Source organism: Schistocerca serialis, unplaced genomic scaffold (assembly GCF_023864345.2).
Source record: "Schistocerca serialis cubense isolate TAMUIC-IGC-003099 unplaced genomic scaffold, iqSchSeri2.2 HiC_scaffold_1420, whole genome shotgun sequence".
NCBI classification, from domain to species: Eukaryota; Metazoa; Arthropoda; class Insecta; order Orthoptera; family Acrididae; genus Schistocerca; species Schistocerca serialis.
Window position 1 is genome coordinate 3,934,371 of NW_026047648.1, and position 27,022 is coordinate 3,961,392.

The 27,022-nt window shown below is 41.9% G+C and overlaps 1 protein-coding gene across 1 annotated transcript in view; it reads left to right on the forward strand.

Moving 5' to 3' along the window:
- The window catches only part of LOC126443036 (protein AF-17-like), a 113,994-nt gene that overhangs the window by 1,845 nt on the left and 85,127 nt on the right, over nt 1–27,022 (forward strand). The window contains exons 2-3 of the mRNA XM_050090882.1: nt 5,422–5,501; nt 21,478–21,642. Of these exons, the coding sequence (XP_049946839.1) occupies nt 5,422–5,501; nt 21,478–21,642 (245 nt within the window). The remainder of the gene's footprint in view (nt 1–5,421; nt 5,502–21,477; nt 21,643–27,022) is intronic.

Genomic DNA, 27,022 nt, shown 5'->3' on the forward strand with positions numbered 1-27,022 from the left:
CTATTGTAACTTCAGTTAAATGTTTAGTTTGTTGATCTTTCATTGGTATCTCTTGTCTGAGTCAGTATAATCTACACTTATTCAACTGTTTCATGTTTGCAGTCTTTCTTAGGGTCTTTCCTAAATAATATGTTGTTAAAAGGAAAGTGGTATAGAATATCTTTCTTTCTGGCTTTGGTGGCCGGAAGATATTTGTATGTCCCTGTGAAAGACATAGGCATGTTGTCCTATTTATCTTACAGATGGAAATTAATATTCTATAACCAACTTAAAATGCACAATGTATGGTACCAATTCATTTCTTCCCCTTCTTTTCAGTTTGTGGTGGAATGCATTCTCTCTTCAGCTTAATTATTTTGATTTTTATCTTTTTCTTTTTTTTTTTTCATTTTGATCTTTATGTAAAATTTGTCTCACAAAGTGAAGTAGCTCAATGGTAGATGAAGCAGGAGGATGATTTCATCTCAAATTGTACAGGTCATGTCAACTTGTGGACTGAATTTCTCTGGAAAAAATATATGTTGGATGTCTATATCATAACTGTTAAGAAATAAAGTATTTTTGTTTTATCTTAATTTTTATAAATGGTTTGACCCTTTGGAAAATGTTTATTTTATAAATAGCTCTTAAAATAGTAGGGAACAAAAAAATTAACTAATAAACCAAAAATACTAGTGACCAGACAGTTGTTTTGTGTGAAAGCTCCTGTTCGTATGTTGAACTTTAGTTGACACCCGCACACTTATGGGCTCCCTTTAACTTACAAATTTAAGACAAAAATCCAAAATTTAAGTTAATTTTTCCACTTAAATTTTTTCCCTGATTTGGAAAGTCACAGAACACTATCTTTTTTGTCATATTACCAGATATTACTGATGTAATTATAAACAGTATCTTCTTTGCCCTGGTTATCTGTATTGTGTGAATATTAATTACAAAAAAAAATTAAGAAATAGCATTTAATGAATTGTTAAAAATTATTTAGCCTACTCAAAAAAAAAACCATCCAAAAACTTTCAAATGCCCATCATCGAAAGATAAGTGTACAGTTCCAATTTCTCAAGTACTGCTCTTGGTTGATCATCCTTGTCTGTGTGCAAATTCAGCTATACAGGTTCAATTGTGGGGGAGAGAGAGAGAGAGAGAGCAACTCATTTCAACAGTGCAATATTGATTGTTACATTGTAGGCAATTTTAATTCATGGAAAGTCATGAAGATATAAAATCATGGCAGAAGACAGTAATAATTTCATAAAAAGAAAAGTGGGTATGAATATTGTATATATATCTTTATTGTTATAAAATACTTTCATACGGAATTATGAATTGTTTTCCCACTCACTTATAATGTTGTAAAGTAATTATTTTGATTCGGAAATACCAGTTTTCCATGACATTTACTTAAAAATCAGTGATCAATTTAAATATTTAAGTGTCCATGATTTTTTTACCTTGAGAGTGAGTTAGGTCTACCTAAAAAGTTCCTCACACCTTGTACAGACAAGTATTGCCCACTCTGATCATACATTCCCTACATAGAATGACCAACTTACATAACATGAAGTTTTTAGCACACTTAGGATGAGGATTTATGTCTGTGGTTAGCTGTGCCTGTTCATGTAGAACTTATTGCTGAAGTGAGGGGTGACTATGTTACATCCGAATCCTAACTATACAGATACATCATTGAGATTGATTTATTTGGCTCTGTACAACTATGGCATTGTGTAAAGCATTACCGTTATATATATGATTACACAAATGGTTGACATATATAACCATTATTAAACCGACATTGCTTATCTTGTACGTAATTAGTTTTGTTTTATCAGATTGCATAGGCTAGGCTACAAATTAGATTGTATGTAACATAAGTGGTACAATTTGTTTTGTTCACCGTCACATTTATAAAAAAAAGATAATTTATTTCATTAAGTCATTGATGTCGTAGAATGCGTCTTCTTAGCCATGTTTCTACAACCATTTTAAATTTGCACGCAATTCCCTTGTGTCGTATGGTTGTTGTTGTTGTTGTTGTTGTGGTGGTCTTCAGTCCTGAGACTGGTTTGATGCAGCTCTCCATGCTACTCTATCCTGTGCAAGCTTCTTCATCTCCCGGTACCTACTGCAATCTACATCCTTCTGAATCTGCTTAGTGTATTCATCTCTTGGTCTCCCTCTACGATTTTTACCCTCCACGCTGCCTTCCAATACTAAATTGGTGATCCCTTGATGCCTCAGAACATGTCCTACCAACCGATCCCTTCTTCTGGTCAAGTTGTGCCACAAACTCCTCTTCTCCCCAATCCTGTTCAATACTTCCTCATTAGTTATGTGATCTACCCATCTAATCTTCAGCATTCTTCTGTAACACCACATTTCGAATGCTTCTATTCTCTTCTTGTCCAAACTATTTATCGTCCATGTTTCACTTCCATACATGGCTACACTCCATACAAATACTTTCAGAAATGATTTCCTGACACTTAAATCTATACTCGATGTTAACAAATTTCTCTTCTTCAGAAAAGCTTTCCTTGCCATTGCCAGTCTACATTTTATATCCTCTCTACTTCGACCATCATCAGTTATTTTGCTCCCCAAATAGCAAAACTCCTTTACTACTTTAAGTGTCTCATTTCCTAATCTAATTCCCTCAGCATCACCCAACTTAATTCGACTACATTCCATTATCCTCGTTTTGCTTTTGTTGATGTTCATCTTATATCCTGCTTTCAAGACACTATCCATTCCATTCAACTGCTCTTCCAAGTCCTTTGCTGTCTCTGACAGAATTACAATGTCATCGGCGAACCTCAAAGTTTTTATTTCTTCTCCATGGATTTAAATATCTACTCCGAATTTTTCTTTTGTTTCCTTTACTGCTTGCTCAATATACAGATTGAAGAACATCGGGGAGAGGCTACAACCCTGTCTCACTCCCTTCCCAACCACTGCTTCCCTTTCATGTCCCTCGACTCTTATAACTGCCATCTGGTTTCTGTACAAATTGTAAATAGCCTTTCGCTCCCTGTATTTTACCCCTGCCACCTTTAGAATTTGAAAGAGAGTATTCCAATCAACATTGTCAAAAGCTTTCTCTAAGTCTACAAATGCTAGAAATGTAGGTTTGCCTTTTCTTAATCTTTCTTCTAAGATAAGTCGTAAGGTCAGTATTGCCTCACGTGTTCCAGTGTTTCTATGGAATCCAAACTGATATTCCCGGAGGTTGGCTTCTACTAGTTTTTCCATTCATCTGTAAAGAATTCGTGTTAGTATTTTGCAGCTGTGACTTATTAAGCTGATAGTTCGGTAATTTTCACATCTGTCAACACCTGCTTTCTTTGGGATTGGAATGTTGTTGAAAAATATGTTGCTCGCTTGTACATTTTTTTTTTTTTTTTTTACTTAATCAAGTGTGACGAGTGTCTAGTAATTTCCTGTTTCTGGTTTCACATGAGGGTGCACGCAATCTGCTTTCAGACACACAGACATTCTATTTGCCATGTGTAAATACTTTGGGTGTGTATAGACTGAGGACTTTAAGTATTTTGTGTGCAACAAAAATATTGTCTGCAAGAAGTTATTTGAACGAAAAATATGTTTAATGGCTCTCTTTTGCCAGAGGCAGGTTTATTTTGGCCCAGGGAGTTCTGCTAAAGAAATATTCTGTCATGTGTGTATGGAAAAGGGCACTGTATGCTGTAAGCATGAGCACTCCACTCACATGACCCTTGCCAGCTCACTGCAGAGATTTTCTGTGTGGGTGTTCTAGTGTAATTTATTACTGACGATAGACGATTAGCAATTTTACATAGTGATCCTGTTAATTTTGTCTGTAGTTAATATTTTTAGGACAATATTTTAATTTCAAAATATGAATTCAGTTTTTAGCACGCAGTAACCATCGCAAATAAATGAAAGGTAGTCAAGAATTTATGGGTCATCGGAAGCATCAGATTTACCCTTCTGCTTCTACCCTCGATGTAATGGTGGTGTGGCGTGTGACGTCACTATGGCATGGTGTTTTTGAGTTGATCCGCACTTGTAGATTCCATGTCGTTGTTTGTTAAATATTTTAGTGATTCATTTGCTGTTATTAGCCGAGTGTGTGAGGTTGTCGTTGAAAGAGCTTGTTCTGGTTCGCTAGTTATTTACTTTTGATTTTGTCTGTTATGGGCGACAGATTAGTGATCGGTACTGTTGATGCCATGTGTTTGTTACGGGCAGAAATTTAATAGTGTTTTTCTTTTGTCAGTAATGTGTATGAGAGCAATTTATGAATAGGTTATTGCTTGTTGCAGTGTGTGTGTGTGTGTGTGTGTGTGTGTGTGTGTGTTTCTGGGGGGAGAGGGCAGTGGCCAGATTTTGTTGGAAGCTTTTGTTGGCAAGTAATTTTTGTTTTGCCTGCTGTAGCCTATACTTTCGTATGTGGATTGTGTTTTAATTGATCTAGTGAATATGTTTTTTCAGTTGTTGAGATTTTTGTTTCTGTACTGTTTTGTGAATTATGTGTTTGTGTGAAGTTTGTAGTTGTGGGTTTTTTTATTCATGGTTTGCTAGTAGGTATCAAGAGCTGTGTTAGAGTTGTATAAGGCAAGGGGAATGTACAATTCCACTTTTCGGTGTCGGTTTTTTGATACCATGGGCTTCATTTGAGCTGTATAGGTTGCGTGAAATGTGTGATTCTTGTTGCTTTTGTAGGTGTAGCATCATGTTGTAAGTTGAAGTTTTGTAATTTTTTATTTATTTTTGTTTTTGGATGGTGCAGTGTTTTGTATTGTTCTATATTATAGCTTGTCCTCACCCTAAACCCCCCTATTTCCCATTTTTGTCCCATTAGTTTCATTTTATTGTTGGGGTGAGACTTTGTTTGTCATTTTATGTTTTTGTTCATATTTGTCGGTGTGTTTGTGTAGTGACAACATCATTGTCATTTAATATACACTGGAAGTTGTAATTCCATCGTATTAATGATGTAACGGGTCAAAGTTGACAGGCAGAATTGGACACTGCTCTAATGCCGAATTTGCGCATTGATGCATGGAAAGGTTTGTGGATAAACAGTTGCAACACAGTATTGTCTTACTAGGTTTCCTACGGTGATGCAACAGTTAACCTATGCTGATGTATGTTGTGCTTCATGGCCCAAGTAAATTCTCAGTTTGTGGCTGAACGTTATCTTTTACTCAGTGTTTTGCACAATAACTGATTCCCACTGCAGTAAATCCAGATACACCAGACAACCCTCTCTTGTACAGTTCTGTAATTGTAATGGGAGTTCAATGTACAATCTGTTCACTATAAACTAAATAAATAAATACGATTGCAGTTTGTGTACGTGCACCTTTATTTTGTGTGAATTACTGTAAATCTACAGGAGCCCGGCACTAATCTCGTCTGCCCTCTCGTGTTTTGCAGCTTGTTACGGGATAGTGACTGTACCGACTGGACCGTGGTTTTGCCGGAAGTGTGAGAGTCAGGAGAGGTCAGCGAGAGTGGTGAGTATGCCGGAGAGCGGCAGCCGCAGCCCTAGAACCAGCTCTGCGCGCAGTCGCTCAACTGTAACTTATAGTGGTAATGGCGGTGATACGACCGTGTTGTGACTGACCTCGCAAAGTTAGACGTTTGTTACAAAATTATTATGACAGTGTTATAAAAAGGAGAGTTGCTACTCACCACATAGTGGAGATGCTGAGTCACAGATAGGCACAACAAAAAGACTGTCAGAACTCTCAGCCAAATAAGCCTTCATCGGAATTAGACAAAATACACAAACAACTCACATTCAAGACCACAGTCTCTGACTGTTGAGGCCAAATGTTAGGTGTACGTTACAAAATTTTTTACAATTGATTCTTGAGTCAGTTTGTGGTATACACGTATTTCCTTAAAGGTGTCTACAGTTTCTCGTATTTTCTTACGGCGCCCTAGGGCAGTGATTTTATTTCGTGCACGAGGAAAATTCTTCAGACTTCTTTTTAGCCACGATGTTGTATCTTTTCTTTCTTGACAGTGTCACCTAGATTTTGAAAGAATTAACTTTTCTTCTCAGCATTGCTTAATGAAAAGGACCAAACTTAGTTTTCTTCATTTTGCAACTGTATTCTTGATGTATTACAACTGATACTCTTATTCTCATCTGTGACAAATTGACTTCTAATTATTATTCATAAAAAAAGCTCTTTTTTTGTATAGCAACTTCCTTAATGTCCACGAGAAGCTCAAATTGCTAACCTTTTTGTGTGTGTGTTCCACTGCTGCCATATGGTGACTAGATTTTTTATTGATACATTTAGAGTACGTTTTCAATAATATAAGGCACATAATACTTCGTACAGTTCCAAGTCTTTTAATGTTGAGTAAGTTACAGTATAATCTAATTTTAATAATAATTATTCCATGACACAGAACATCTGTGATCAAATCATGATTTAATAAAAGAAAAGTTTAAAAGTTGTTATTTATTTATTTATTTTTTTTTTTTTTTTGCCTACTTTTTACTGATTGACCTTTCAGCATTTGTCAGAAAGAATTGTATAGATTTAGACTTTACCCTTCAGCCAGTATCGTACAACAGAATGGTGGTCTACATCACCTGCCGACACTCGAACCCTCCTGCTCGTACCACAAACTCTTTGAGACTCCACGGCCTCTCCTAGCGGCTCCTGGGGCAGTGCTTATATTACTGCATAAAACTTGTTGTTCTGGTAGCTGCTGGGGAGTACACAGCAAGGGTACAGCTTCGAGGACCTGCTGAAAAGTAGTGCCTCCAAATTTTGTATTCTGTTTTTAATATCGGTATAGGTATTACACATCGTGTGTATTTCTCTATAGACTTTCCCACTTCGTGAACACTGAACTATGACCCTCTGGCACTAGAGATCTCAGTTATACAGAATAATGTGATGGCATATGATGCAACTGTGTCCGTGCACAAGAAATGTGTCGTAAGAGCTTCAGATCCCACTAGTTCGTCCACGTGTCGACCGACACGACAGTGCCGGACCGCACACGAGCACCACGACACTGGCGACTGCCCGATGCCGTAGGTTCGCCATTATCGAGCGTCCTCCGTACGGTCCCGACTGAACCCCATCTGATTTTTATTTGATTTCAAAAGTTAAAGAAATGCTTTGAGGACTTTACTTTGATATTTATAAAGTGGTGCGAGCAGAGGTGAGGTCGTGGCTCCGTCGACAGACTCGGACTTTTTACAGCTACAGCATCGACAACCCGGTCTCTCGTCGGGAGAGATGTGTTCGGCGTTAGCGAGACTGTGTTGAGGAACGAATAGTTAGACGTGATGAATAAAGATGTAGATCGTTAACAAAAGTTGTTTTATTTAAAAACCTTTAAGACTTCTTACATTACAAAATTTTGGGACATTACTTTTCAGCACGCCATCATGTAATTTGATCTACAGTGAGTCCCAGGAATAAAAGTGTCAGATACGATTCACTGTAAGTGTGCATCGTCGCCGTGACTCGTATTTTGAGAGGCGTCGTCGGACACAGACGTGGTCAGACATTTATTTAGTAGTGTAGGGGAGGTGGGAGAACTCGCACACAGGTGAACGAGGAAGATTGAGTGCCGTGTTTGTGTGCCCTGACCCGTGCCCTCGTTCTGTTGAATCGCAGTACACAGATAGCTGAAGTAGTACAGCAAACAGTCACTTTTTGTACGCTTCGTTTTGCCGAGACACGTTTCGGCCTTTCGTCTATCTCTAGTGGACTTAATGTAATAGAGGGAAACATTCCACGTGGGAAAAATTATATATAAAAACAAAGATGAGGTGACTTACCGAACGAAAGCGCTGGCAGGTCGATAGACACACAAACATACACACAAAATTCAAGCTTTCGCAACAAACTGTTGCCTCATCAGGAAAGAGGGAAGGAGAGGGAAAGACGAAAGGATGTGGGTTTTAAGGGAGAGGGTAAGGAGTCATTCCAATCCCGGGAGCGGAAAGACTTACCTTAGGGGGAAAAAGGGACGGGTATACACTCGCGCACACACACACACACACACACACACACACACACACACACATATATCCATCCACACATATACAGACACAAGCAGACATATTTAAAAACAAAGAGTTTGAGCAGAGATGTCAGTCGAGGCAGAAGTGCAGAGGCAAAGGTGTTATTGAATGACAGGTGAGGTATGAGTGGCGGCAACTTGAAATTAGCGGAGATTGAGGCCTGGTGGATAACGGGAAGAGAGGATATATTGAAGAGCAAGTTCCCATCTCCGGAGTTCGGATAGGTTGGTGTTATCCACCAGGCCTCAATCTCCGCTAATTTCAAGTTGCCGCCACTCATACCTCACCTGTCATTCAATAACACCTTTGCCTCTGCACTTCTGCCTCGACTGACATCTCTGCTCAAACTCTTTGTCTTTAAATATGTCTGCTTGTGTATGTATATGTGTGGATGGATATGTGTGTGTGTGCGAGTGTATACCCGTCCCTTTTTCCCCCTAAGGTAAGTCTTTCCGCTCCCGGGATTGGAATGACTCCTTACCCTCTCCCTTAAAACCCACATCCTTTCATCTTTCCCTCTCCTTCCCTCTTTCCTGATGAGGCAACAGTTTGTTGCGAAAGCTTGAATTTTGTGTGTATGTTTGTGTTTGTTTGTGTGTCTGTCGACCTGCCAACACTTTCGTTCGGTAAGTCACCTCATCTTTGTTTTTATATATAATTTTTCTAGTGGACTTAATACATTTTATGTCTTTGTCAGGAAAATGTTTTTGTTGATTGCATTTTAAATGCTGCAGGTGTCTTTGTTTCTGAAATTTGTTCCTTTTGTGCGTGTATGTGCGCAGCAAAAATACTTTTAGACTCATTGAAACGAGTGCCTTTGCCATGTGGTGAGCTCGTGTGTTTCTTTATGTTGGAAAAAGGGGCAACGAGTTAAAGGGCAAATGACAGAAAGTGTCTAGTCATTGTATTTCTTCAGGTTATTCATTCCACAGCCACCGAGCTCAACCGTCACTAATACGATAAATTTTGACATTTAAATAGGTCATTTTGACGCCAAATTTAATGCTCTTTCGTTTTGGCAACTGTAAAATTTTCAACAGGGTCTATAGTTTCTGAGTAATAGGTGAAATAAAATCTCGTGCCTCATTTTTTACTAGCAAAAAGTACCCTGTTGCTGGACTATTTGACTGTTGACTTTAATTTGATAGGTAGCAGTCCACAATTTACATTCAGGAGCTCAGTCGGACAACACGTAATTGTAATCACCGTAATGCGAGCATTCGACCCCTCGCTGTTCAGTTTGTAGTCACACTCTGGTCACTGCTTTTACGATACTGTACGGCATTAACTCTGGGTGGTGTCATTATGGATTATTCCCTACAAAGATTTAGCTGAAACATCACACAGGGTAATTATTGGTTCTCATCGTTCACTCGATTATCCAGCTTGATCCGTTTGAGCCACTTTAAACTTGAATAGCACCTTACTACCAACTTGTCCTCAATATTACTAGTCCTCAATATTACTAGTTAATATTCTCCCTCACACGGAATCTCCCATCTTACATATCATTTATGTTAACTTCACATTTCATTTAGTCAGTCTTCCATGTAACGCTGTTCCCCAAAATTGACTTGTAGAGAGGAGTGAGTACATAATATTTTGAATTGGAAACCCGTACTGTTTCAGTGCTACAACGATTTGAAAACTTGTATGTAATGCAACCGTTTTTGCAATTAATTGATTAAGGGTGACCCAGTAGATCACTTGTTTTACAATTCCACTCATCAATAGCCAAAGAAATTGCTCCTGTACTCATCGAGGTGATGTAGTACGGCCTCTTCCGATTCGGGTACGCGGCATCTCCTCCGAGCACCACAGTTGCACCTGCCGAAGGTGAACATACCATTTTTTAAAGCCGTCACATAATTGTAGTGAAAAGGGTACGCGGTGGAGTCGGATGTCGTGGAGAACGAACTCGGTAAAGGCGACGCGAGGCTGCTCCGCCACCTCGAGCGTCGACATTTGCGAGGATCGTGTCAGTGTATTCTGCAAACGTGTGCTCGACCTTGTTGTTCTAACACTCACAGACACGTGAATGAGTCTCGAACCGGGTCAGAGAGGTAGGATAGAGAACAGATGACATTGGCCAATCAGACACAACCGTTCCTCACCTCGACTACCGTGTTGCGAGTACCTGCCGAGCAAATATGTTTTCGAATGCTGTAACACAGAAACGGTACATTTCCAGATGTGGGTTCCTATTCAGAATATTATGTACTCACTCCCCTCTACGAGTCCGAGAAGTTCGTAACAGGCATTTCCGGCCACCCTGTATAAATAGATGAGAATTTTTATAGGCCTGTATCATAAAGTTTTGAAGATGCGGAATCCACTTCGAAGGCGGTAAATTATGCAAAGGCACAATTATTGCCATTTTTACTGACACTGTTATAAAGTCTAGCTCATTGAATGTACAGCCAGAGGGGGGGGGGGTGAAATCCAGACCAAAATAGTCATTGTCGGCTGACAGCGCACTCGGTGATGAACGAACTTGCAGATCGTTCGTATGCATATGAAGGACTTTGTGTAATGGTGCAGCCTCAACTTTCAAAAAATAAAGAACTGACGATACAGTGGTTAAGGCGCTCGATCGCTGCCTCACCGAGCGAGTCACTTCCGACTTAAATTAAATGGTCTAAAATCGTGTACTACATACTCTGAAATCAGGAGAGCTGAAAGGTAGAGCATTTCACAGATAAAAATGCACTATGATAGTGAACCATTTATTATTGGCAAAAAACTTGCAGTAGACACACTTACACCTGTATTGTGCTGCTGCTAAAACAGGAAGAAGAAGGGAACAAAAGCAATACATTGTTTTTTCTCAAATAAGATGATTATACCTCCATAGGACAAAGATTAATATAGTGACAGTGATCTGCAAAGATGAGTTTTCAAAAGATACGTCGACTGTTGTATAAGTACAGCTTTTTAACTATTCATTTGTTGTAGCTGTTACAAGTCTAGAAACATTTCACTCACACACAAGAGCCCATCTTCTTTGTTTTATGAAAAGGTGCAGTAAAACTATAACACTTTGTTTAAATTTTTCTGTACCAGTGGTGCAATGAGCTATCATTGCTACTTTTGTGCAAATCTAATTAAAACTCAATTTTTTGTGTTTTTCACAAGGCTCACACTGCAAGTTGTGAGTGACCTATTGTTGCCAAAATTAGTTTTTAGTTTGTAGATAAACTATGTACATTATCTTAATAACCTGTTCATATAGTGTAACACACAGTGTGCCAACTTATGAGACGGGAAGTGAGCCACTTCTGGATCGAATCCTTTGCGTATCAAAGATTGCGGGCTGAAACCAGCCACTGTACAGTCTCCCTTGCTCATTTAAGCAAATGCTGGGTTGACCCCAAAATTCTGCCCCAGAGACTACGCTACAGAAACATTTAAAGTATAGTGACACACAAAACACAGTATACACCCAGTAAATACATGTTTTGATAATCGCAAACTCACTCGTCGGAGCCTGAAGGGTACTTCCTGTTGACGTAGAATCATGAAATTTGGCTAAAAGAAAGATTTCACATTTCAAATAAAGGAGAAAAAAAAATATTTATATCATGCAAAAAATATTTCGTCTCTTGTTATCTGACTTCAAAGTTAAAATTAAAATATTTATGAAAGAAGTAGAATTCCACGGACCGATAAGTTGCCAGTAGCACTGTCAGTGGCAGGCAAAAGTTGTCGAGGTTCTCGACTCCCGTTACGGACAACTCTCTGTATATATAATTGAGTTCGTGTGGAACCCTTGGAGCATGAGTACTACTCAACCCTGACCAATGTATTTAATGTGGAATTGGGACGTTGCCATTCTACACTGCGGTTTTTCGTTTAGGCCTCATAACAGTGGAATGGGCTTTTGACACTCGTCGGAATGCTCGTCAAAAAATTGTCTCCTCCGTTTCAAATCGTCCAAAGGGGACTCGGGTTGGAGATTCTTCTGTGAATTTTCACCGATAAAATCTTGGGTGTGTGGGCACTAGCTTATCGATAACCCCAGCTTTGGAGCCATTTATGCGCCAGACCTATTGCAAGTTTTGTTGCAATTTCATTCATGTAGACATGGCCCCAGTCTCTAGTGGACAGGTCATATCTTCCCTTTCCTAATTCTGTAGGCTTCCAGATTCAGATAATACGAAAGTTTTCTTGGTACGGTACTGGCTTATGTTGTGAAAATCTGTTGCTGACGAAACTGACATTTTGGCCACAGTTTAGTGGTCTCCTTCTGGATCTGATAAGCGTCTGGAAATATGTGCTGGCCGAAGTGGCCGTGCGGTTCTAGGCGCTGCAGTCTGGAACCGCGAGACCACTACGGTCGCAGGTTCGAATCCTGCCTCGGGCATGTATGTGTGTGATGTCCTTAAGTTAGTTAGGTTTAACTAGTTCTAAGTTCTAGGGGACTAATGACCTCAGAAGTTGAGTCCCATAGTGCTCAGAGCCATTTGAACCATTTTTTGGAAATATGTGCTAACGACTTGAGGCCATATAACAGCATATAGACTCTCTAAATTTAGGGCAAACATTGATTGAAATAGAATATGAATATGGTACAGTTGATATTAAAATCCACATTTTGTTATATGCTGTGTAGTGTGCTTCAGTTTCTATCTCGGTGGATTTGAGTTTCTTGTCTAGTGTGATAAATACACCAATTCTATTTCCCATTTGCCTATCCTTCCAATACACCCTTAAATTTTCCCCAAAAATGTCAGGTTTCAATAAGCCTGCTGTACCTAGTATTATGTGACCTTCAATACTTAATGTAATATGAAAAACTATCTATGTGTTTGTTAAAATGCATTTGGGGAATTAGGAGTGAACTATTTTCACCACCTGTGATGAATTCAGTGGATCATCTGCAATACACATCCTGAAAAAAATAATTAAAATTGGTATAGTGGGTCATATTTGCCTGGAACACTATACGCTTACAGAAACTAGACTTCCAAAACTTCGCTTTAGTTGGTGTTGCAGTATAATACACATTTTCAGGTTCTGAGATGCAGAGGATGTCGACTTTGGGAGGTAGTTCTCATTACAACAAAAAATGTGTGTTAAAGGTGAGCTGACAACAGTTCAAATTCAGAATAGCCTTTACTAGTCGAAAGAGGGTGAAGTCACAGAGAAAACTGTTTATAAATAAACCCAAAATACGCAAAAAAGGAAAAAAGCGGACAAAATCAACCATTTTCTGGTCTGCAGTGACCAGAAATGAATATTTCATCGAGTTTTGTCTCGAGATTCTAGGCTATATGCATCAATATCCGAACCCCACTCGTAACACTACGGTGAAAGCATACAGAATAATCAGCTACGTAATCATCATCATCTGTACGGCACAGTGGGAAAATGGGTGGGCGAGTGAGTCTCCTTCAGCCCGCTCTTGTCGGACGTAACTCGGCTCAGGTGGGTAAAGCGGCTCGCCCTTCCTGCCGATGACGTGCGACAGCTGACCTGGCGGTAAGCGCGGGGAGGTTAAAAGCGGAATACGTACACCTCCGAGAGGTGGTCAGAGGGCGACAACTGCGAGGCCCCACATTTCCGTCTCTCGTGTGTCCCGACACCACCGGCACACACGTGCCTGACGCCGTACTCGCACTCGTGTCCGTGGAAAACTTCTGTGTCGGATTTACCTCTCCGGCAAGGAATTTCGCGGATGCACGGTGCCGAAACCCAGTAATTGTGCGACAGTGAGTGAACACACAATCTTTCTTCTTAGTACGTCATTCGAATAGCTGTCATAACGGAGGGTCGCTAACGAGATCCGATACGAGCCTCGTACTGACCTAGTCCTGACCTCTGTCAGCTCGGTAACCGCCAGATAGGGGAAGGAGGCAGTGTGGTACCGAACCCTGCTCGGCTGTAATTTCACTGCTCACCTGCCTGCCCCCTCACTTGGCACTGGGCTGCAGCCTCGGGGCCGTCACTACAAAATGCTGTAAAAGTAGAAACGGAAAACTGTTTCTAACAGCACGGTGTGAGTCGCCATGTGCTCGTAAAAAAAAAGGTAGATATAGTAACAGTGGGTAGGACCATCGTGCTTAGTTTTTTGTGCGACACGCGAGGCGCCCTCAAAGAAATGAGTGAAATTCGCTGTGGTGCCCAGTCGAATGTGTGGCACTTCGGTTGGAAAACTCGCCGGGACTTAAAGATCGGTTATCAGTACTTTTCGACGGAAGCGAGTCCGATACCTCATTTTGTTCGAAGGTGGGTGTATAATTTGTACGTACTTTGTACCGCTAGATGCAGATTAGTGAGTTCTCGAAGTTGGGGAAAGGAATTTTCTAATAAAATTATTCGGTATGCAGGTACTGCGATAAACGTGCAGTATTTCTTAGGACCTGTAGCGACTTGTGGTAGCTTACCAGCTTGTGACATCACGGCCATGGAGATATTGCAAGTTGTTAGTGTGAAATTTAGTGTTGAAGCAAATTAGCCAGTAAGATTATTTGAAACTCTGATTTTGAGCCTTATAGTTGGGGAAATTATTGTATTTAAGTGGAATATAAATAGAATTTTTGAGTTGTTACATTCCACTTGGTTATCTAGCAACAGACTTTATGAGCATTTTTGCTCCTAGCTGTGATATGTTGTTATTTTTCAGAAACGTCTCTGCAGGTATGAACTGTCCGTCAGGCTGGGTCTTGAACCTGGGACGTTTACCTTTTGCAGTCAGATGTCACATACCGTATAGGCCAGACTGTGCATCAGAACATACAGAGAATGCCTATAGAGCCCTTTCACAGTGGACAGAACCCTCTCACTGGTAACATAAAGCGACACATAACGTAAGTAAAGAAAGGGATCGAGTTGGTCATCATCTCCCAGAGACGTGCCAAAACTGTCATGTGCAAACATTAAAACACCATGCTGGGGGAGAGGTGGGGAGTAGGGAAGTGGAATAAGGACAGTTGAAGGGATAGAGGGGGGAATGATGGAAGAGATGATGAGTTCGAAGTGAAGCGACCTTACTCTTTAAAAAAAGAGATACATTACAAGAATTGCTCTAATTCTTACAAACACTGATTTCTCAATACCAGATGTATCAATCTTCTAAGTTAGGTCATAGATGAATATGTACCCAAATCCCTACCCGGACCTCTCCCTCATTAACCAGTGTTGGTGATTTATTTACAATTGTTGTTGTTGTTGTTGTTGTTGTTGTGGTCTTCAGTCGTGAGATTGGTTTGATGCATCTCTCCATGCTACTCTATCCTGTGCAAGCTTCTTCATCTCCCAGTACCTACTGCAACCTACATCCTTCTGAATCTGCTTAGTGTATTCATCTCTTGGTCTCCCTTTACGATTTCTACCCTCCACGCTGACCTCCAATACTAAATTGGTGATCCCTTGATGCCTCAGAACATGTCCTACCAACCGATCCCTTCTTCTGGTCAAGTTGTGCCACAAACTTCTCTTCTCCCCAATCCTATTCAATACCTCGTCAGTAGTTACGTGATGTATCCATCTAATCTTCAGCATTCTTCTGGAGCACCACATTTCACAAGCTTCTATTCTCTTCTTGTCCAAACTATTTATCGTCCATGTTTCACTTCCATACATGGCTACACTCCATACAAATACTTTCAAAAATGACTTCCTGACACTTAAATCTATACTCGATGTTAACAAATTTCTCTTCTTCAGAAACGCTTTCCTTGCCATTGCCAGTCTACATTTTATATCCTCTCTACTTCGACCATCATCAGTTATTTTGCTCCCCAAATAGCAAAACTCCTTTACTACTTTAAGTGTCTCATTTCCTAATCTAATTCCCTCAGCATCACCCGACTTAATTCGACTACATTCCATTATCCTCGTTTTGCTTTTGTTGATGTTCATCTTATATCCTGCTTTCAAGACACTATCCATTCCATTCAACTGCTCTTCCAAGTCCTTTGCTGTCTCTGACAGAATTACAATGTCATCGGCGAACCTCAAAGTTTTTATTTCTTCTCCATGGATTTTAATATCTACTCCGAATTTTTCTTTTGTTTCCTTTACTGCTTGCTCAATATACAGATTGAATAACATCGGGGAGAGGCTACAACCCTGTCTTACTCCCTTCCCAACCACTGCTTCCCTTTCATGTCCCTCGACTCTTATAACTGCCATCTGGTTTCTGTACAAATTGTAAATAGCCTTTCGCTCCCTGTATTTTACCCCTCCCACCTTTAGAATTTGAAAGAGAGTATTCCAGTCAACATTGTCAAACGCTTTCTCTAAGTCTACAAATGCTAGAAATGTAGGTTTGCCTTTTCTTAATCTTTCTTCTAAGATAAGTCGTAAGGTCAGTATTGCCTCACGTGTTCCAGTGTTTCTACGGAATCCAAACTGATCTTCCCCGAGGTCGGCTTCTACTAGTTTCTCCATTCGTCTGTAAAGAATTCGTGTTAGTATTTTGCAGCTGTGGCTTATTAAACTGATTGTTCGGTAATTTTCACATCTGTCAACACCTGCTTTCTTTGGGATTGGAATTATTATATTCTTCTTGAAGTCTGAGGGTATTTCGCCTGTTTCATACATGTTGCTCACCAGATGGTAGAGTTTTGTCAGGACTGGCTCTCCCAAGGCCGTCAGTAGTTCCAATGGAATGTTGTCTACTCCTGGGGCTTTGTTTCGACTCAGGTCTTTCAGTGCTCTGTCAAACTCTTCACGCAGTATCGTATCTCCCATTTCATCTTCATCTACATCCTCTTCCATTTCCATAATATTGTCCTCAAGTACATCGCCCTTGTATAAACCCTCTATATACTACAGAAGAATGCTGAAGATTAGATGGGTAGATCACATAACTAATGAGGAAGTATTGAATATGATTGGGGAGAAGAGAAGTTTGTGGCACAACTTGACCAGAAGAAGGGATCGATTGGTAGGACATGTTCTGAGGCATCAAGGGATCACCAAGTTAGCATTGGAGGGCAGCGTGGAGGGTAAAAATCGTAGAGGGAGACTAAGAGATGAATACAGTAAGCAGATTCAGAAGGATGTAGGTTGCAGTAGGTACTGGGAGATGAAAAAGCTTGCACAGGATAGAGTAGCATGGAGAGCTGCATCAAACCAGTCTCAGGACTGAAGACCACAACAACAATACTCCTTACACCTTTCTGCTTTCCCTTCTTTGCTTAGAACTGGGTTTCCATCTGAGCTCTTGATATTCATACAAGTGGTTCCCTTATCTCCAAAGGTCTCTTTAATTTTCCTGTAGTCAGTATCTATCTTACCCCTAGTGAGATAAGCCTCTACATCCTTACATTTGTCCTCTAGCCATCCCTGCTTAGCCATTTTGCACTTCCTGTCAATCTCATTTTTGAGACGTTTGTATTCCTTTTTGCCTGCTTCATTTACTGCATTTTTATATTTTCTCCTTTCATCAATTAAATTCAATATTTCTTCTGTTACCCAAGGATTTCTACTAGCCCTCGTCTTTTTACCTACTTGATCCTCTGCTGCCTTCACTATTTCATCCCTCAAAGCTACCCATTCTTCTTCTACTGTATTTCTTTCCCCCATTCCTGTCAATTGTTCCCTTATGATCTCCCTGAAACTCTGTACAACCTCTGGTTCTTTCAGTTTATCCAGGTCCCATCTCCTTAAATTCCCACCTTTTTGCAGTTTGTTCAGTTTTAATCTACAGGTCATAACCAATAGATTGTGGTCAGAGTCCATATCTGCCCCTGGAAATGCCTTACAATTTAAAACCTGGTTCCTAAAACCCTGTCTTACCATTAAATAATCTATCTGAAACCTGTCAGTATCTCCAGGCTTCTTCCATGTATACAGCCTTCTTTTATGATTCTTGAACCAAGTGTTAGCTATGATTAAGTTGTGCTCTGTGCAAAATTCTACCAGGTGGCTTCCTCTTTCATTTCTTAGCCCCAGTCCATATTCACCTACTACGTTTCCTTCTCTCCCTTTTCCTACTACCGAATTCCAGTCACCCATGACTATTAAATTTTCGTCTCCCTTCACTATCTGAATAATTTCTTTTATTTCATCATACATTTCTTCAATTTGTTCGTCATCTGCAGAGCTAGTTTTCATATAAACTTGTACTACTGTAGTAGATGTGGGCTTCGTATCTATCTTGGCCACAATAATGCGTTCACTATGCTCTTTGTAGTAGCTTACCCGCACTCCTATTTTTTTTATTCATTATTAAACCCACTCCTGCATTACCCCTATTTGATTTTGTGTTTATAACCCTGTATTCACCTGACCAGAAGTCTTGTTTCTCCTGCCACTGAACTTCACTAATTCGCACTATATCTAAATTTAACCTATCCATTTCCATTTTTAAATTTTCTAACCTACCTGGCCGATTAAGGGATCTGACATTTCATGCTCCGATCCGTAGAACGCCAGTTTTCTTTCTCCTGATAACGACGTCCTCTTGAGTAGTCCCCGCCCGGAGATCCGAATGGGGGACTATTTTACCTCCGGAATATTATACCCAAGAGGACTCCATCATCATTTAATCATACAGTAAAGCTGCATGCCCTAGGGAAAAATTACGACCGTAATTTCCCCTTGCTTTCAGCCATTTGCAGTACCAGCACAGCAAGGTCGTTTTGGTTAGTGTTACAAGGCCAGATCAGTCAATCATCCAGACTGTTTCCCCTGCAACTACTGAAAAGACTGCTGCCCCTCTTCAGGAACCACACGTTTGTCTGGCCTCTCAACAGATACCCCTCCGTTGTGGTTGCACCTACGGTACGGCTATCTGTATCCCTGAGGCACGCAAGCCTCCCCACCAATGGCAAGGTGCATGGTTCTTGGGGGGGATTTACAATTAGATTGACATAATGGAATATGAATATAGGAGAACTGTCCAGAGGGAGGGGTAAGAGGAAGGGGGGGGGGGGGGTTGGATGACCAGAATGTAAAAGGTTTACTGTGATTAGTAGAGTGAAAGGTTTAATGTGATGTAAAAGAGTAGTGTCATTAACCATTAGAATATACCATTCCGAGCAAGATAAGATATCACCTCCAAGAAGCAAAGATTCTTCCCGGTCACATGAGTTACTCACTACGTAATTCCTGTTTTGAGTACTCTCAGATCCACTGAGTTCAATATTCCAATAAACGTTCTTCCAAACCGTTAAGAGAATACTGCTGCTGCATAGCTGCACAAAAATAAAATTGGCTAGGGGAAGGGGAGGTTGGAACGAAGAAGGTGTTGCATAGAGGACATAAGGTCAAGTAATGATCAAGATGGAAGTGAATAATGACAGAGTGTAACCGAACCATTAAAACTCAAAAGTTAATCACTCTAAAGTATTTTAGAATTAGAAGAGCCCGATGAAGCACTATTCCTCATTTTTAAACAGTGCAAAATAATGGTCGAAGTGAAACTCAACGTGCTCGTTCGATGCTTTATCAGGTTCCTTTAGGTTTCCCAGAAAATCTCCAAGTCTTGTACAGGGGTCACTTCGAAAGAAATGCACACTAATTTTGTAAAAATACAGTCGGTGGGCGAGAAGGTTACGTGATGAAAGCGGGCACGACAATATTGAGGATTGTCCTCGCAGCGGCAGGCCTCGTGCTGCACACACTCCAGACAATGTGCAGAGAGTTAACGAATTGGTGACTGCTGACAGATGCATCACAGTGAACGAATTGTCACGCTACGTTGGGATAGGGGAAGGAAGTGTTTGCAGAATACTGAAAGTGTCGGCATTAAAAATGCACGGCCACATGTCAGTCAAAAAACCGTGGAAGCCGTAACAAAATTCGGATGGACAACACTGAAAAACCCGCCATACAGTCCTGACCTGGCTCCGTGTCACTATCATCTCTTTGGGAAACTGAAAGACTCTCTTTGTGGAACAAGGTTTGAAGATGGTAACTCCCTTGTGCATGCTGCCAAACAGTGGCTCCAACAGGTCGGGCCAGAATTTTACCGTGCGGGTATACAGGCGTCGGTTCCGAGATGGCGTAAGGCAGCTGAGAGGGATGGAAATTATGTGGAGAAATGAAAATATTGTTACTAAAGGATGTATCTACACACTGTAAAACTTTCAAACGCGTAGAATAAAAGATGGTTTTTTTAAAAAAGTGTGTGCAATTCTTTTGGAGTGACTCTCATAAAGAGTGGAGACGTAAACCCTTACACACACGATGCAGCACTTCCACCCTTAACTGGATACCACTTTGCAGATCACTTTTGTCTCTTTAAATACTGGAAGAATGCTGTCTTATTAGCTCAGCTCTATGTTCCTTAAAGTGGTGCTTATAATATTTTTTTTATTTAGACATGGAGAAAGTGTAGGCTTCTCTATCTTTCATAAAGTGGCACAGTCTGATGTCATTATTGGGAAAGATTCCAGTGACTGTATTCAGCATAAAGTGGCCTTTTTTCGCTTTGCAATTACAGGACGTAATAGACTCTGGCTAAATGACGAGGTGAATGAGAGAGAGTTAAACATATTGCAACAAATTGCTGTTGCCTGTGGCTACAAGAAATCTGTTGTTACCCAGTTGTACAATAAGCACAAATGAGGTAAAATTCCAAATGCAGATAAGTATAAAAAAAATTTATCTACCCATTATGTGGGTCCAATGTCCTCAGAGTTAATGTAATGTTTTTCCTCGATGTAATTCACTTGTATGCGATTGCCTCTGTTTTACTTCTGTATAACCTCCCTTCGATACACTACACGTCGCATTTGACAGGTCTCGCAAGTCCTTCGCTATCTCTCAGAATTACAGACTAGTCTGCTAATCACAAACTTTTTATTTTGTATCTGTCAGATTTAATTCCTTTTCCCCAATGTACAAATCAAATAAAAATGGAGTACGCTACGTGAACGACTCCCGTCTCGTCCACTGCTTCTCTTTCGTTTCGTCAGATTCTGATAGCTCCAGTTTGCTTCTGGTGCAAGTTACATACGATCTTACGCACCCTGTACTTTACTACTGCTAACTTTAGAATTTCAGAGGGTGTAGTCCAGTAAGCACTGTCAAAAACCTTCCCTAAATCTACAAATGCTTCACTCTTATCTCACAAGAGGTCACCGGGGCAGTATTCCCGCGAACCCGAGCTGGCCTTCCCCCAGGTCATCTTCTACACATTTTCCCATTCTCCTGTAACTAACTGCCCTCAGCATTTTGCCACACTGACTTATTAAATTGACAGTCCGGTAACGGCATCGAGTAGTTTTGTCACGCATAGCTCTCCCGAGGATCTGGGTAATTACAGAGTGTCGTCTACTCCGATGACTTCAGATCGGCTCAGGTCTTTCGGTGCTGTGTCAGATTCGTCCTACAGTATCACGTCTCCATCTACTCCCTCTCCCTTTCCTCAGTGTTACCTCGAGTCCTGCGGGCGCTTAACGGGCAAAACAGTTTTATTGTGAAGTGTGGACCCCAGAGTGTGACCGCCTGAACTCGCGACGTCTGCGCAGAGGTGTGAGCTGTGCCCGAGCCGGGACGGTGCGCTGAAGCGGACGGACAACAATGGTTGGGCGCACGTGGTGTGTGCGCTGTACATCCCCGAAGTGCGCTTCGGGAACGTGACGACGATGGAGCCCATCATCTTGCAGCTCGTGCCCCCGGAGAGATTCAACAAGGTGAGCCTCTGTCTGTCTCGTGAAGGGTGAAAGCAGTATGCTGTAACCGGTTGCGGTGCTTTATTTTGCTTAATGTACGAGCTGTGTGTTACGTGCAATACTGGATTACTTTCACTCGTGTGATCGGAGGAGTTCTCCGATATTCGTCTCCCCTGTGGGAAAACATTAGTGTTTTAAAAGAGCACCACTTAGACCAAAGTTGACACAGTGTAGTACAACTCGGACTCAGCCGTGTTGCCACGTGGTGACAGATATCGGAGGACACTTGTATCTATCCGAGGGGTGAAATTAGTCAGATAAATCAAATAATACCTCGCCTTTTTATCTGTATTTGAAGTACAATTCTTGCTCTTTGTGCTGCAGTATACGTCCTCGTATCATTTTTTTTTTTTTTTTTTTTTTTTTTTTTTTTTTTTTTTTTTTTTTTTTTTTTCCCGACCTCAACAAATTTTACGAAGTGCATCCTATTGTAATAATATCCAACAGAGCAACTTTTTTATATTTTATCTGCTGTTATCAGTTTCGCGCGATGGCTCATTCTCGGGCCGTACTTAACGTACATTCCAGCATTTATCAGTGTGTGTGTGTGTGTGTGTGTGTGTGTGTGTGTGTGTGTGTGTGTGTGTGTGCGCACTCATGCACACGCACATACATACATAAAATAAGAGATATTAAATTTTGTATTTCAGGTATGATCAACTTACGTTTTGTGATATTTAACGCGGTTGCTACAAGTGTGATTTATGTGTCAAAGATAAGGTTTGTTGTCTCTTCGATGATAATTTATTTATATCATATGTACAATTTAGGTTTCTGTTTATGCTCTGAATTATCTACAGTAGATTTTACTACTTATGTTTTTGTTCTTCTTGGAGGCAAAAAAGGAAGACACTCCAATATCTTAGAGGAAATAGAAATTTTTACGGCAAACAATCTGAATAATGCGTAAAAGATGAAGAACGACCTTCGGGGGTTCGGGGGGGGGGGGGGGGGGGGGGGGAGGGACAACCTTCGACAAAATTCTTAATGGTCGTAGATGATTCAGAACAAAGACTATCCTAAATTTTACATATAATATAAGTCAATTAACAAACCTTATCTTTGACACACATATCAGTATTCCATAAAGAAAAAGAGATCTTATTTGAAAAATATCAATTGAGAGTGTATAATGTAAGCAAAAATTATAACACAACTAAAAATTGTTCATATATATATTTCATGTGTATGTTTGTGTTTGTTTGTGTGTCTATCGACCTGCCAGCACTTTCGTTCGGTAAGTCACATCATTTATCAAAAAACAAAGATGATGTGACTTACCAAACGAAAGCGCTGGCAGGTCAAAAGACACACAAACATACACACAAAATTCAAGCTTCCGCAACAAACTGTTGCCTCATCAGGAAAGAGGGAAAGACGAAATGATGTGGGTTTTAAGGGAGAGGGTAAGGAGTCATCCCAATCCCGGGAGCGGAAAGACTTATCTTGGGGGGAAAGGAGGACAGGTATACACTTACACACACACACACACACACACACACACACACACACACACACACACACACACATATCCATCCGCATATACACAGACACAAGCAGACATTTGTAAAGGCAAAGAGTTTGGGCAGAGATGTCAGTCGAGGCGGAAGTACAGAGGCAAAGATGTTGTTGAAAGACAGGTGAGGTATGATCGGCGGCAAAATGAAATTAGCGGAGATTGAGGCCTGGTGGGTAACGAGAAGAGAGGATATACTGAAGGGCAAGTTCCCATCTCCGGAGTTCTGACAGGTTGGTTCAAATGGCTCTGAGCACTATGGGACTCAACTGCTGAGGTCATTAGTCCCCTAGAACTTAGAACTAGTTAAACCTAACTAACCTAAGGACATCACAAACATCCATGCCCGAAGCAGGATTCGAACCTGCGACCGTAGCGGTCTTGCGGTTCCAGACTGCAGCGCCTTTAACCGCACGGCCACTTCGGCCAGCTGACAGGTTGTTGTCAGTGGGAAGTATCCAGATAACCCGGACGGTGTAACACTGTGCCAAGATGTGCTGGCCGTGCACCGAGGCACGTTTAGCCACAGGGTGATCCTCATTACCGACAAACACTGTCTGCCTGTGTCCGTTCATGCGAATGGACAGTTTGTTGCTGGTCATTCCCACATAGAAAGCTTCACAGTGTAGGCAGGTCAGTTGGTAAATCACGTGGGTGCTTTCACACGTTGCTCCGCCTTTGATCGTGTACACCTTCCGGGTTACAGGACTGGAGTAGGTGGTGGTGGGAGGGTGCATAGGACAGGTTTTACACCGGGGGCAGTTACAAGGGTAGGAGCCAGAGGGTAGGGAAGGTGGTCTGGGGATTTCATAGGGATTAACTAAGAGGTTACGAAGGTTAGGTGGACGGCGGAAAGACACTCTTGGTGGAGTGGGGAGGATTTCCTGAAGGATGGATCTCATTTCAGGGCAGGATTTGAGGAAGTCGTATCCCTGCTGGAGAGCCACATTCAGAGTCTGATCCAGTCCCGGAAAGTATCCTGTCACAGGTGGGGCACTTTTGGGGCTCTTCTGTGGGAGGTTCTGGGTTTGAGGGGATGAGGAAGTGGCTCTGGTCATTTGCTTCTGTACCAGGTCGGGAGGGTAGTTGCGGGATGCGAAAGCTGTTTTCAGGTTGTTGATGTAATGGTTCAGGGATTCCAGACTGGAGCAGATTCGTTTGCCTCGAAGACCTAGGCTGTAGGGAAGGGACCGTTTGATGTGGAATGGGTGGCAGCTGTCATAATGGAGGTACTGTTGCTTGTTGGTGTGTTTGATGTGGACGGACATGTGAAGCTGGCCATTGGACAGGTGGAGGTCAACGTAAAGGAAAGTGGCATGGGATTTGGAGTAGGACCAGGTGAATCTGATGGAACCAAAGGAGTTGAGGTTGGAGAGGAAATTCTGGAGTTCTTCTTCACTGTGAGTCCAGATCATGAAGATGTCATCAATAAATCTGTACCAAACTTTGGGTTGGCAGGCCTGGGTAACCAAGAAGGCTTCCTCTAAGCGACCCATGAATAGGTTGGCGTACGAGGGGGCCATCCTGGTACCCATGGCTGTTCCCTTTAATTGTTGGTATGTCTGGCCTTTGAAAGTGAAGAAGTTGTGGGTCAGGATGAAGCTGGCTCACTCACCCTTCACAATCTTTTCCAGCAAACCACAACCTCCTCTCATTGCACACAGACCCAGTCTCTCCCATCTACTCAATCTCCCACTTCCAGCTCCTCTCCCCCCAAAACCTCAAAATTCCAATCAACACAATCCGTAACCACAACACCCTAATTCAGTAGTTAACCTTTCCTCCAAACCTCTCTCCCAATCCGAAACCTCTGTCCTATCCAAAGGCCTCACCTTCAGCCCCACTCCCAGATTCAACCAAACAGCTTTTGTCAAAGATTTATTGACCTACACCCGTACTCTCTGCTGGAAATATCACTTTGCCACGAAGAAAAATGATCCTAATCCTACTCCTAATGGTCCAACTCCCCAAGACACTATCCAAATTGAACCCTGCCTGGAACAGTTCCGTCCTCCGTCACAGCGGGACCCACCTCCTCTTCCTCAAAATCACCCTCTCCAAACTTTCCAGGAATTTCTGACTTCCAGCCTTGCCTCTCAATCCTTCTTAAAAAACCTTAATCCTACTCCCAACATCACCACTGCTGAAACCGAGGCTATCTGTGATCTGAAGGCTGACCAATCCATCGTCAATTCTTCCGGCGGACAAGGGTTCCACAACTGTGGTACTCGATCGTCGGGAGTATGTGGCTGAGGGACTGTGTCAGCTTTCAGACAACACTACATACAAAGTTTGCCAAGATAATCCCATTCCTGATGTCCAGGCGGAGCTTCAAGGAATCCTCAGAACCTTAGGCCCCCTACAAAACCTTTCACCTGACTCCATCAACCTCCTGACCCCACCAACATCCCGCTCCCCTACCTTCTACCTTCTTCCTAAAATTCACAAACCCAATCATCCCGGCCGTCCCATTGTAGCTGGTTACCAAGCCCCCACAGAACGTATCTCTGCCTACGTAGATCAACACCTTCAACGCATTACATGCAGTCTCCCATCCTTCATCAAAGGCACCAACCACTTTCTCGAACACCTGGAATCCCTACCCAGTCTGTTACCCCCGGAAACCATGCTTGTAACCATTGATGCCACTTCCTTATACACAAATATTCCGCACGTCCAGGGCCTCGCTGCGATGGAGCACTTCCTTTCACGCCGATCACCTGCCACCCTACCTAAAACCTCTTTCCTCATTACCTTAGCCAGCTTCATCCTGACCCACAACTTCACTTTTGAAGACCAGACATACCAACAATTAAAGGGAGCAGCCATGGGTACCAGGATGGCCCCCTCGTATGCCAACCTATTCATGGGTCACTTAGAGGAAGCCTTCTTGGTTACCCAGCCCTGCCAACCCAAAGTTTGGTACAGATTTATTGATGACATCTTCATGATCTGGACTCACAGTGAAGAAGAACTCCAGAATTTCCTCTCCAACCTCAACTCCTTTGGTTCCATCAGATTCACCTGGTCCTACTCCAAATCCCATGCCACTTTCCTTGACGTTGACATCCACCTGTCCAATGGCCAGCTTCACATGTCCGTCCACATCAAACCCACCAGCAAGCAACAGTACCTCCACTATGACAGCTGCCACCCATTCCACATCAAACGGTCCCTTTCCTATAGCCTAGGTCTTCGTGGCAAATGAATCTGCTCCAGTCTGGAATCCCTGAACCATTACACCAACAACCTGAAAACAGCTTTCGCATCCCGCAACTACCCTCCCGACCTGGTACAGAAGCAAATAACCAGAGCCACTTTCTCATCTCCTCAAACCCAGAACCTCCCACAGAAGAACCACAAAAGTGCCCCACTTGTGACAGGATACTTTCCTGGACTGGATCAGACTCTGAATGTGGCTCTCCAGCAGGGATACGACTTCCTCAAATCCTGCCCTGAAATGAGATCCATCCTTCACGAAATCCTCTCCACTCCACCAAGAGTGTCTTTCCGCTGTCCACCTAACCTTCGTAACCTCTTAGTTCATCCCTATGAAATCCCCAAACCACCTTCCCTACCCTCTGGCTCCTACCCTTGTAACCACCCCCGGTGTAAAACCTGTCCCATGCACCCTCCTACCACCACCTACTCCAGTCCTGTAACCCGGAAGGTGTACACGATCAAAGGCAGAGCCACGTGTGAAAGCACCCACGTGATTTACCAACTGACCTGCCTACACTGTGAAGCTTTCTATGTGGGAATGACCAGCAACAAACTGTCAATTCGCATGAACGGACACAGGCAGACAGTGTTTGTCGGTAATGA